The following is a 13,938-nucleotide window of genomic DNA, read 5'->3' on the forward strand; positions in this document are numbered from 1 at the left end:
GGGACAGCAACACTGACATTGCAGCATCTGGAGAAAAATCATGTGACAACCATGAGGCAACACAACACACAGAGGAACCCTGATATAGATGTGTATTTATATGTACTGCTCAAAAAAATAAGGGGAACACTTAAACAACACAAAGCAAGTCACTTCTGTGAAATCACACTGTCCACTCAGGAAGCAACACTGATTGACAATCAATTTCACATGCTGCTGTGCAAATGAAACAGACAACAGGTGGAAATGATAGGCAATTAGCAAGACACCCCCAATAAAGGGGTGGTTCTGCCCGTGGTGACCACAGACCACTTCTCAGTTCCTACGCTTCCTGGCTGATGTTATGGTCACTTTTGAATGCTGGCGGTGCTTTCACTCTATTGGTAGCATGAGACGGAGTCTACAACCCACACAAGTGGCTCAGGTAGTGCAGCTCATCCAGGATGGCACATCAATGCGAGCTGTAGCATGAAGGTTTGCTGTGTCTGTCAGCGTAGTGTCCAGAGCATGGAGGCGCTACCAGGAGACAGGCCAGTACATCAGGAGACATGGAGGAGGCCGCAGGAGGGAAATAACCCAGCAGCAGGACCGCTACCTCTGCCTTTGTGCAAGGAGGAGCAGTGCAGAGCCCTGCAAAATGTGCATGTGTCCACTCAAACAGTCAGAAACAGAGGGCCTGGTGTTCACAGGTGGGGGTTGTGCTTACAACCCAACACCACGCAGGACATTTGGCATTTGCCAGAGAACACCAAGATTGGAAAATTTGCCACAGGCACCCTGTGCTCTTCACAGATGAAAGCAGGTTCACACTGAGCATGTGACAGAGACTGGAGAAGCTGTGGAGAACGTTATGCTGCCTGCGACATCCTCCAGCATGACCGGTTTGGAGGTGGATCAGTAATGGTGTGAGGTAGAGTTTCTTTGGGGGCCACACAGCCCTCCATGTGCTTGCCAGAGGTAGCCTGACTGCCATTTGGTCCCGGAATGAGATCCTCAGACCATATGCTGGTGCGGTTGGTCCTGGGTTCCTCCTAATGCAAGACAATGCTAGACCTCATGTGGTTGGAGTGTGTCAGCAGTTCCTGCAAGAGGAAGACATTGATGCTATGGACTGGCCCACCCCTTCCCCAGACCTGAATACGATTGAGCACATCTGGGACATCATGTCTCGCTTCATCCACCAACGCCACGTTGCACCACAGACTGCGCCACCTCATCAGGAGCATGTCCAGGCATTGTAGGGAGGTCATACGGGCACGTGGAGGCCACACACACTACTGAGCCTCATTTTGACTTGTTTAAGGACATTATATCAAAGTTGGATCAGTCTGTAGTGTGGTTTTCCACTTTGATTTTGAGTGTGACTCCATATCCAGACCTCCATGGGTTGATACATTTCATTTCCATTGATAATTTTTGTGTGACTTTGTTGTCAGCACATTCAACTATGTAAAGACAAAAGTATTATGACTAGTTCATTAATTCAGGTCTAGGATGTGTTATCTTAGTGTTCGCTTTATTTTCTTGAGCAGTATATATATATATATATATATATATATATATATATATATATATATATACATATATATATGTGTGTGTGTGTATATATATATATATATATATATATATATATATATATATATATAGATATATATAGAAATAGAAAAGCAGGTGGAGCAGCACTCTCGAATAGGAATAGGTGCAGTGGGTGCAGGCTGTGGATGGGCCCTGGTCCTCGAGCCCCAATAAGATACAGCAACCAAGTAGACGCAGCAGCACTCCAGCGTAGTGAAAATAGTGACTTTTATTTATCACCAAGATGCAATAGCGACGTTTCAACCACCTCACGTGGCTGTCCTCAAGCTTGAGGACGGCCACGTGAGGTGGTTGAAACGTCACTATTGCATCTTGGTGATAAATAAAAGTCACTATTTTCACTACGCTGGAGTGCTGCTGCGTCTACTTGGTTGCTGTATATATATAGAAATAGATATATCTATATATAGAGTCATGGCCGTAAATGTTGGCACCCCTGAAATTTTTCAAGAAAATTAAGTATTTCTTACAGAGAAGGATTGCAGTAACACCAGTTTTTCCATAGACATGTTTATTCCCTTTCTGTGTATTGAAACTAAACCAAAAAAGTGAGGATAAAAAGCAAATTGGACATAATGTCACACCAAACTCCAAAAATGGGCTGGACAAAATTATTGGCACCCTTAACTTAATATTTGGTTGCAAACCCTTTGGAAAAAATTACTGAAATCAGTCGCTTCCTTTAACCATAAATAAGCTTCTTACACCTCTCAGCCGGAATGTTGGACCACTCTTCCTTTGCAAAATGCTCCAGGTCTCTCTTATTGGAAGGCGTCTTTACCCAACAGCAATTTTAAGATCTCTCCACTGGTGTTCAATGGGATTTAGATCTGGACTCATTGCTGCCCCTTCAGAACTCTCCAGCGCTTTGTTGCCATCCATTTCTGGGGGCTTTTTGACATATGTTTGGGGTCATTGTCCTGTTGAAAGACCCAAGATCTCGCATGCAAACCCAGCTTTCTGACACAGGGCTGTACAGTGCGACCCAAAATCCATTGGTAATCCTCAGATTTCATGATGCCTTGTACACATTCAAGGCACCCAGTGCCAGAGGGAGCAAAACAACCCCAAAATATAATTGAACCTCCACCATATTTCACTGTAGGTACTGTGTTCTTTTCTTTGTTGGCCTCATTCCATTTTCAGTAAACAGTAGAATAATGTGCTTTACCAAAAAGCTCTATCTTGGTCTCATCTGTCCACAAGATGTTTTCCCAGAAGGATTTTGGCTTACTCAAGTTCATTTTGGCAAAATGTAGTCTTGCTTTTGTATGTCTCTGTGTCAGAAGTGGGGTCCTGCTGGGTCTCCTGCCATAGCGAATTAATTTAATTTAAATGTCGACGGATAGTTCGCGCTGACACTGATGCTCCCTGAGCTTGCAGGACAGTTTGAATATCTTTGGAACTTGTTTGGGGCTGCTTATCCACCATCCGGGCTATCCTTGGTTGACACTTTTCATAAAATTTTCTCTTCCATCCACGCCCAGGGAGATTAGCTACAGTGCCATGGGTTGCAAACTTCTTGATAATGTTGCATACTGTGGACAAAGGAAAATCTAGATCTCTGGAGATTAACTTGTAACCTTGAGATTGTTAATATTTTTCCACAATTTTGGTTCTCAAGTCCTCAGACAGTTCTCTTCTCCTCTTGTGTGCTTAGTGTGGCACACATAGATACACAATGCAAAGACTAAGTGAACTTCTCTCCTTTTTATCCGACTTCAGGTGAGATTTTTATATTGCCCATACCTGTTACTTGCCCCAGGTGAGTTTAAAAGAGCATTGATACAATCTTATTTATCCACAATTTTGAAAGGGTGCAAATAATTTTTTCCAGACCATTTTTGGAGTTTGATGGGACATTATGTCAAATTTGCTTTTTTTCCTCCATTTTTTGGTTAAGTTCCAATACACACAAAGGGAATAAACATGTGTATAGCAAAACATGTGTTACTGCAATCCTTTTCTGTGAGAAATATTTCATTTTCATGAAAAATTTCAGGGGTGCCAACATTTACTGCCATAGATCTATCTATCTATCTATCTATCTATCTATATATATATATATATATATATATATATATATATATATATAGATCAATGTAGGCAGCACACCAAAATTTGTGCAAAATTCAAGTGTTCATTCCAGGAATAGGTGACAACGTTTCGGCGATCTCACACCGCCATTTTCAAGTGATTTACAAGTGATACAGGTGGGGTTTAAATACACTCCCCATTTAGTGACATCATGATTATTAGCATATCACATGATCATAAACAAGATGTAAATAAAGTGAAAAATTCATGCTATACAGTGAAATATATTAAATAAAAGCATCTCATAGATACAATGTTATACAGTGAATACATATACATGATCTGATCACCTATTCCTCCGTTGACAGATTGATCAACTCATCTTAAGTGTCATAATTACAATGTGGGCATTGTGAAAACAAGTGAAGGGTTAAAAACATTACCGATTCAAGCAGCCTCCTCCAAACACCAGCCTCATAGCGAATCGCGCCATTGTCCGCACGCCCGTACTCCACATGGGATGCCGGGACTTACTTCCGGCATTGCCGGACCTCAACCAATCACAGAGACGGCATCTTCTGTTGTCATGGCTACTCTCTGCACTGTCAGAGCAGCGGTGACGTGTGCGGCGCGGCCAAGCTCCGTGGCCCTCTGCGCATGCTCAGTGCATATTAACACACTCATCGGCGCCATTTTAATTTCAGGCAAATAGTTGGTAACCAAAGCGCATCCTATAGTAATATACTGGCAAGGTAAATTGCTCTTATGTTAAACAATAAACCTCCTGTGATACAGAGAGGTATTCTTATTACATCCTGATAGTAATACCCTGCATACACCAAATGAAAACATTCAAGGGGCTTAAACCATTCACCCTGTACCATTCAAGCTAACGTCTGGGTGCGTCTTGTAGGACCCAAAAGGGACCCTCAAGCCCGCTTCTCCTTCCCAGCTTGGTGTGTCATCACCTTCCGGGTTTCAGGATACTTCACCAGACCATCGCTTCTGGCTCAGGGGGGTTATTGGCAATCCAACATCCAGATGTCACTCATTCCAGGGTATAAACACAGGAGTATAAGTAACTCTATTAAAATTAGTCCTAGTTGCCCCAGAGACCCTGTAACTGTGTTGGTAGAAAAATAAAAATAAAACACTATCTAAATCTAGACACAAAAATAGATATGCGGCTCCATGTTGAGATCCTTGGTTCATTTCTTGGGCTGCTTGATAGTAATGTAGTAACTAGAAAATCTGAAATACAAAAAAAATAACATAAATTAATAAGTAATATCACTCATAGATATAACCACATTGTATGCAAACTGTAACCTGAGATATCAACTGCTGTCTACATCATCATTTTAGGGGAAACCACGAACTCTACATTGAGGCCATTTGGTTTAAGTGAGTTGAGGTTATACATCCACCTCAACTCTCTCCTTTGTAATAGAGAGACTCTATCCCCACCTCTTCTCAGTGATGGTATATGGTCTACTATCATGCATTTCAGATCCTGTTCCTGGTGTCCCGCATCCAAAAAATGCTTGGACACCGGTAAGTCAGTCCTGTTCTTCCGAATGGAGTATCTATGTTGGTTCAATCTTACTTTAAATTCACATTTAGTTTCTCCAATGTATATCAGCCTACAGGGGCACCATAAAATGTATACCACGTAATCACTCTCACAGTTTAAATAGAAATTTATCGGATATATTTTGCCCGTTAGGGGGTGCGTGAATGCATTCCCTTTTTCCATGTATTTGCAATTCACGCACCTCCTACACGGGAAACTTCATTTGACTTGTACAGATGCATACCTATGTGTCAAGAGTTGTTTTGACACATCCGATTTTACCAATTCATCTTTCAGGTTCCTAGCTCTGCGGTACAACATCAAAGGTGTTTGTCTAAATTCTGGAATATTAGGGAAACTCTGGCTGATCAGATACCAATGTTTTTTTAATTTCCATGCTATCTGGCCTGAAATCTCATTGTAGGTCGAGATAAATGGAATGCGTGTTGTTTGGTCTCTCTTTAATTTGGGTGTCCTTAGTCCACTCCGTTCCTCATAGAGTCTCTGTTTCTGTCTATCTATGAGTGTGGGCGGGTAACCCCTGGTTATGGAGAGGTCATTTTCTCAATTGCCCGATCTAGCTTATCATTGTTATCAACAATCCTACTGGCTCTTAGAAATTGGCTGTAGGGTAACGTCTCTATCATTGGTCTAGGATGACAGGAATTACATTTTAATAGGGTATTGCAATCTGTCGGCTTACAGTAGAGATCTGTAGACAATCTATGGTTAACAATGGATCTGTAGACAATCTATGGTTAACAATGGATACTTCTGTATCCAAAAACTGTATTTTGTCTTGCGAGTATACCAGTGTGAACTGTAATTCTCTGTCGATATGATTTAGATATGTCTGAAATTCAACCAATTCGTCACCTGTGCCGTCCCAAATCAAAAAAATATCATCTATGTTGCGCCACCACCCCAGGATTTTCCTGGAGTGGTGGGCTACATAGACGTGGCTCTCCTCAAAGTCTCTCATCACTATGTTTGCGTAAGTGGGCACCATGTTACTGCCCATGGCAGTCCCACGTAGTTGAACATAGTATTTCTCATCAAAGAAAAAATAGTTGTTTTGTGACACATACATTAATAATTTCAAGATGAACTCAATTTGGTCAGTATCAAAATGTGCCCTTTCAAGGGTTTTACCAATTGCTCTATGCACTATGTCAAAGCTAGCAATTATAGCATTAGTGGGTACAAAAATTTGTGAGATTTTCGTCAAAAAATCTCTAGTATCATGTAAATATGACCCTGCATCAATAGCAAACTGACGCAGGATTTTATCTAAAAAGATAGAGACATTGTTAGTTATCGACCCCCTGCCGGAGACTATGGGCCTGCCAGGTGGATCTCGCAGGCCTTTATGGATCTTTGGCAGGAGGTACAAAAGGGGAGTAATTGGGTGTTCCATTTGGATTGTATATATATATATATATATATATATATATATCTGTGGGAATTGTGTAAACTAGAACTGTGTAAACTATGTTAATTAGCCGATTTGGCTATTTTTGGCATCCTGATCCTCTCTGACCATTGTAAGGAGACAGAACGGGACTTTCTTTTTGACATAGGTGCAGGTCCCTGAGCGACACTGCATACCCTGTATGCATCGGTGCTCACTTCACATTTGCCAGGCTTGGAAAGGTATGAGAGTTTGGAAGAGTAGAAATGAGATGGGTCATATGAAGAATGGGGCAGCATTTGCTAGTTCTGGTGAAGAAGGAGGTACACAGCCTGCATCACCCTTCTGCATTTCCCTCTTTTCTGGTCCATCTGCCTCTGAAATTTTGTTCCCCTAAGAATTTTATTCCTAAGGCAACCCCACCCTGACCACTACTGAGGAAGTAGTACTGTTAGAAGTTTGTTGACATGATAGGTATGCCTCGAGAAATTCATGACAGAGTAAGGGTAGACACATCTAGACATAGGTAAGAGTTAGTTGATTCACCACAATTTTTCTTGATGGAAAACATGGTGGATACCCATGGCTCTCCATTAGATGCTGTTCCTTTCTAGAAATTACAGATTGTGATGTTGAGAGTCCAAGCAGTATGTTTAATGTAGGCATTCATCTCACGGCCGAAACCGCTCCTGCCTGTTTTTTTTTTTTTTTGTATACTTTATATATCTAACCTACTTCATTAATGTTACGGTCCTGAGGAAGAGATTTGTAAGCTCTTGAAACAATGTTGTCCAAATAAAGTTTTTGGTTTCTTTATTTTTCCTGGTATTCGTTATCCAATTTTTGGGGTCATTTAAAATTAGGCATTCGACTCCTTAGGCATCTTAATCTCCCCATGTAATTTTCTTTGATTACATTCTGCATATACAGTTCCATCATGATGCTGGTCTGGGGAGATCCTGCACTCTCATATGTAACTTTAATGCATTTATCTTTGATTGATTTATGAAAATTGGTGTCTGAATGGAGTCTTCATCCGCTTCCATCTCTATCATTGACTAGCAATGAACTAATTAGTTAATGTATATTTTTCTATTTAGCATCCCATGAATCATGGATGAGCCTCAGCTATAGTTTATATTTGGACAGTGAGCAATAATATTATTGCGGCAGATGTCACTTCGACTAATTGCTATTCCTAATTAACACATTTTTTAAAGTTTTACCAAACTAGTAACAAAGAAGTTAAAAAAAAGTACAACCACCCAAGATGAGGTATACGTGGTGATTCTGAAGTCTGTTTAGTAGGGAGTTGTCAGAATATATGCATAAAGTAAAAAAAAAAAAAAAGAAAGAAAATTAAGTCATAAGTTTCTGTAAGATAAAGTCATTAAGACTCATATTTCTCCCATCAATAGACCCCACAGCCACAAAATATAATTTAAGCAAGTTGTTTAGGAAATCTACTGTACTTCAGAGATGACACAATCATTTTTTCCAACAAATGTTTATAAACAGATCATCTCATTTACAATTCAAATTGGTTAGAGATTTACATACATCAAGTTAGCTGCGCCTTTGAATAGCTGAGATACAATGTCATGACCAGAGATGAGTGAATAAAAAAAAAAGGTTTATTTCAGCAGCTATGGCCGAAAACGCAACAGAACATTGAGATTACTTTTAATAGATTCCTGGAGCACTGCATTTGACCACTTTTCTCCCACTCTAAACAGCAAGTCACCGATACTATACACAGAGTTGACTTGGTGTCAACTACCACAGGATTAATAAGGGGACTAAGCCAGAGCTTAGCATTAGCCTATATAATGGCTAACACGAAGACCCCATTATTACCTCAGTACACACCAGCACCAGGGGTACTGGTAAGAGCCGGGTGCCATCATACCTGTAACATCAAAAAATGATGGTCCATAACTGGGTGGCACAAAGCTAGTGTCAGGATCTGGGCTGGTAGCCGGGGGCTGTACCAGGGGAACAGAGTCTAAGGAGTTACTGGTTTTCACCAGAGCCCTGCCGCAAAGCGGGATGGACTTGCTGCGGCAGGTAACCCCCAGGTCGTTCCTCCCAGTAGCGACTCAACCTCTCTGGCTGCTGAGATAAGGCAAGGTACAAGAAGATCAGGCAAAGGCGTAGTCGGACGAAGCAAATGGTCAGGACAGGCAGCAACAGTTCACAGGCGGTAGTCAGTAGCAACGGGTTCGACAACAGGCAGGGTAACACAGGAACAAAGGACGCTTTCTCTCAGGCACAAGGCAACAAAAATCCGGCAGGAGGCTGTGCAAGGAGATGGTACTTATAGGCAGTGCACAGTTGAGGCCTAATTAAGTCCAAGCAGCACTGCCTCTCACAAACCTTAACCCTTAATTAACCACATTGGACCAGGCACCAATCACCGGTGCACTGGCCCTTTAGATTTAAGAGTCCCAGCCCAAGAGAGCGGGGGCGCACACACTGAGACGTCGGAGCGCTGCCTGCGGACACACGCCGTAAGCACTCCTGTCCAGGAGCGGCGTCCGGAGCGCTCAGCGTTACAGCTAGTATTATAAGGTTGAGGAGGCTTTCCCACCCTGGTAGTATCTGGCTTGTTATGATAAATAGAGTGAACCACACACTTTTTTAAAAATAAATAATTTTAATACAAAAAAAAAGTGTGGGCTACATTCTAGTTTTTATAGACAGCAAGATACAAAACCAAGCAGCATCAGCCTGGCACTACCAGGGTGCCAGAGTCATTTATTTTGTCAGTTATCAGCCTGATAATATCAACCTGCTACCAACCAGTCCAGGACTTTTAATATGTAAAAAAAAAAATAAACAAACCTTTTTTCTTTATGTTCATTTATTAATCTGATGTAGTCAGGTGTCTTTCTGTAAGACAAACAAAAAGAACTTCTAGTTGATCCATGAGGATACATGCAGCTGGAATTCTCCACAGATCACCTCCATTCAAGTGATCACTGTGGTTTACCAGCTGTAGCAAAACTACTATTCTCACCATGCTCATACAGCCAAATGCATGATGGGAGTTGTAACAGCTTTTGCAACAGCTGGATAGCCACAGGCTTGGGAACATTACTGTGCAAAATTTGTTGCAAGATGCACCAAAAATGTTCTGCTTTTCTCTGGGAAACCTTGTGGCAGTTGACAGTCGGAGCAAGGCAACACTGTGTATAGTAACAATGGCTTGCTGTGTAGTGCAGGGGAAAATAATTCCAGGGACAGACGCAGCACCCCCAGTCCGAGAAATCTGTTCTAGTAAGCTAGGGGTGCATAAAGCATTCCTAATTTACTGCATGTAAGCAGGTTCAGTTAAAACTGACCACCAGTTTTAAAAGTTTATTCCCAACAAAATATTTTGCAAGGTTTTGACCAAATTTGGGTTCTGTTTGCTCAACACTAGCTTCTCATTGACATTATGTGAGGTAATTGGAGTTGTGAGGTAATTGAAGTTGTGATGAGATTTCAAGGCCTACTTGCCTCTTTTCTTGACATGGGAAAATCAAAAGAAATCAACCAAGGCAATAGAAAAAAAATAGTAGTCCTCCACAAGTCTGGTCTGTCCTTGGGAGCAATTTTTTAATCCCTGAGCATCTAACATTAATCTCTGCAAATGATAATATTAAAGTGTAAACACCATAGGATCAAGCATCCATCTAACTGTTGAGGAAAGAGACACATTCTGTGAGATCATGCTTTGGTGCTAAAAGTAACAGTCAAACTAAGAACAACATCAAATGCCCTTGTGAAGATTCTGGAGGAAACAGATACAAAAAGGTATCCATATGAATAGTACATTTTGTCCTGTATTAAAAAGAAAACGAACACTCAGCAAGGAAAAAACCTGGCTACAGTTTGCAACCACACATGGGACAAGGATCTTACTTTTGGGAGAAACGTGTGGCCACAATGACAATGGATACACGTGGAGAAAAATTAGTCAGCCAATCACTAGACTGAGAAGGGTCCCACAGGATAGAATATGTGTCTTATTGTGGGAGGTCTGACTGCTTGGGCCCCAGAAATCTCCTGTACCAGGCCGGCTACTCACCTGACGCGGCTAATCACCAGGCTGAGACGGGACCCTGGTTGAGCAGGCCATTACTGAAGCTTGTCTTCAAGGGTGTGGTTCAGAACACACCAAGGATGGATAAGTAGCTGGGCCCCATAAAGAAGATCACGGTGGACCCAGGAGTCAGGCCACCCACCAAAAAAAGCATAATTTCATCCCCCAAAATTTTTTATCAAGATCTAATCAATAAGTATAAGGTACTCCCAAATGGTTCCACTGAAAAATATGACTGGTCTAGAAAGTCTTCTCACAGCTATATTAACTTAAAAATCAAAAAGTTATGTCTCTTGTAGTTGGACAATGTAAAAAAAATGCCTTAGGTATTAAGAGGTTAAAAAAAGTTATAGTGAACAACAAGACTGGCTAACGGTGAGGGGCCTCGGGAAACCTTGGGCATCCATATATTATTCCACCCCTGTAATCCACCAAATTGTGATTTTCCCTGTGATCATGCAGAGATCTTTTTCTTTCCATCTTCTTGTCATTACAAAACACTACAACATATATTGCAGTGATCATGTACAATGTGCCATTGTTGAGTAATCATTTGGGGAAACTATCAATTAGCTCAGCATTACCCCAACCCCCAATAAAAGCAAGTAATAATAAGTCAGCGCTGCACTTTATAATCATCACTAGAGTATTACCTGATGGTGGTGACAGCAAACATCAACATATAGAACAACACCTACTACATCTCAATGAAAAGACCTGTGTGTAAATCAAAGGCTGTCAGTGATGGAGAAAATTATCATTGACAAGCACAGTTTCAACTTTACCAGTGATACTTAAGAAGTTTGTAGCCATTTACTAAGAAGAAACTGAAAAATGTTATGTTCTCCCATTGGATAATCTGCATGAATGATGAAGAGTAGAGATAAGTGAACCTGAACCTATAGAACCCAAGTCAGAACTTTGCTAAAAGTTTGGCTTGGCTACAACTTCAGGTAGTTCGGTTTAGTAGAACCTGCTTACTTCATTTGTCACTAACGTCACTTATACAATCAAACAGTACATTAATTGTAATACCACGTATGTGGTGTACCTGGTGTCGTGCATGACCTGCCGTTTACAGTACGTCGGCTGTACCACAAATCCATTAAAAGTCCGGTTGAGAAAACATTTATCTGACATCCCCCATTTCAATTCTAGAAACACCTCTGCAGTGTCCAGACATTGTGCTGAAGCACATCATGGCAGTTTTTCTTCCTTACAGTGTACCGCCATTGAACGTGTCAACCCATCCAAGAGAGGAGGTGACTTGAAACAAAAGCTTCTCAATCGAGAAGTCTTTTGGATTCTTAAATTATCAACACGAGTTCCTCTTGGTATGAACAAACGGCAGGATGTCATTCTTCATTATTAAGTATAACTCTATTCATGTTACCGTCTATGTACTTCTTGACATCCTCACATGTTCCCCAGACGTCCATTAATATATATTGACTCATTTGTATATTTATGTTATTTTCACATAGGACCTATCTGGTGATACATCCTTAAGATGTTAATCTACATGTAGCTTCCTTACAGCCTATGTGCATGATTGGCATATATCTTCCTAATATGAAACTTAATAACTTATGTCTTTTTATTCATTTATTTTTCTTCCATCTCCCTACATATTGGTCATTTGTTGTTTTCAGTCATTACACTTTTATGTAGTTACTAATTATATCTGTATTTATCCATCGTTTTTGATACTTGAAGTATATTTTGTATGCCTCCATTTACCTGTAAGGGGTTAATTCCTGCCGGTCACATGACCTGCGACCGGCTGTAATTACCCCACTGCTTATTTAAGCCGACTTGTAACATGCATTTGTTGTATGACTAAGAGCGCTTGCAGCGCTTGAAACGCGTAACTTGTTCCTTCCTTGTCCTATGGATTAAACCCGATTTTACCTGCATTGAGCTGGATCCGATCTCTTTCATTTTCACAACCTGCTTAAATAACATCAGCCACATGGCAGAAAGGAAAAGGGAAGATGGACCCAGAGAATCCCATAATGCCTTTGAGACAGCTCTCCCAGCTAATCGGGGGCAGTATAGATGTGATGTCAAAGCCACTATAAAAGCCTATGCACATAACTTCAGCTGCCATTTTAGAGATAGCAGGTGTTAGATAAAGCTGTGGACAATGCACATAAGAAAAAAGAAACAAAAAGGGGTGTGCTCACCTTTGGGTGTTGCACTGCGAGCACAACACCAGTGGTAATTCAGTGGGCAGCTGGCAGCATCAATCCCATCTCCTCAATCACAGGGTGAAAATGGAGGACTTGGTGGTTTTCTTAGTTAGTGAGGCAAGGTAGGCGCTAACCTGATATAAAAGCAATTAATCGTAACTGGAGCAGACTGAAAATAATAAAAATAAATGTAGATTGCAGAACCTGACGAAAAGGGGTTCCATCCATTCGAAACACGTTGTCCGTGTGTGTATTACTATACTTGGCAATAAGAGTCAGATGGGAATGAAGTTAACTTTAATAATGGGAGTGACTATGAACTGGTAGGCGGGAGTATAGAGTCAGGGAATGAGGATATATTACATTGAGGGGTGTGTATGCCTAATACCCACCCCCTGAGTGTATAATCTGCCCATCACCTGTAGAATCACTTCATTATATAAATTAAGTTCACACCCATCTGACGATTCCCTGAATTTCCATACAAACTATAAACCCACATAGCTTAGGAATGGAAGCGCGTATCACTGGGGTTTTTTGTTTTGTTTTTTGGGAGGTCCTCTTAAGAACACCTTTCTACTATTTCAATTTTCCCGATGTCATAACCTGTTGTGTTTGTTTTTTTTTTTGCACCTTTACATTTCTCTATAACCCCGTGACTTGTTCCAGGAGGCCTCGACCCCTTGATAAGAGGTATGCTCGGAAAACCGGCAAAGCTACAAACCCAGCAAGAACTCATGAATGAAGAGTTAACACAAAAACTCCTTGTACTTTCCAATAACGGTTCGATGGACTTGGCGTCTCTTAATCTGCAGCGAGGTCGTGACCACGGCTTACCAGGTCAGCTTTTCTTTTTAGTCAATGAAAAAGTTCTTTCTAAAGAACGCCTCGGCTTGTGGCCGCTGTCAGAACTTTTGTACATGTTCTAAAGAGCAGTCATGAGTTATGTGAACTCCGTCTGTTCGCTACTTCTGTACCGACCACTTTGTCACCATTCACCTTTGTTGTATAAATCTCAAACGCACGTTCAAATATCTATATA

General features: G+C 41.1%; 1 protein-coding gene across 1 annotated transcript in view; it reads left to right on the top strand.

The window, feature by feature from the left end:
- Positions 1-13,938, top strand: part of TPO (thyroid peroxidase) — a 172,482-nt gene that overhangs the window by 111,330 nt on the left and 47,214 nt on the right. The window contains exon 8 of the mRNA XM_056563064.1: positions 13,566-13,736. Within this exon, the coding sequence (XP_056419039.1) occupies positions 13,566-13,736 (171 nt within the window). The remainder of the gene's footprint in view (positions 1-13,565; positions 13,737-13,938) is intronic.

This window comes from Hyla sarda, chromosome 3 (assembly GCF_029499605.1).
Source record: "Hyla sarda isolate aHylSar1 chromosome 3, aHylSar1.hap1, whole genome shotgun sequence".
In the NCBI taxonomy this organism is placed as follows: Eukaryota; Metazoa; Chordata; class Amphibia; order Anura; family Hylidae; genus Hyla; species Hyla sarda.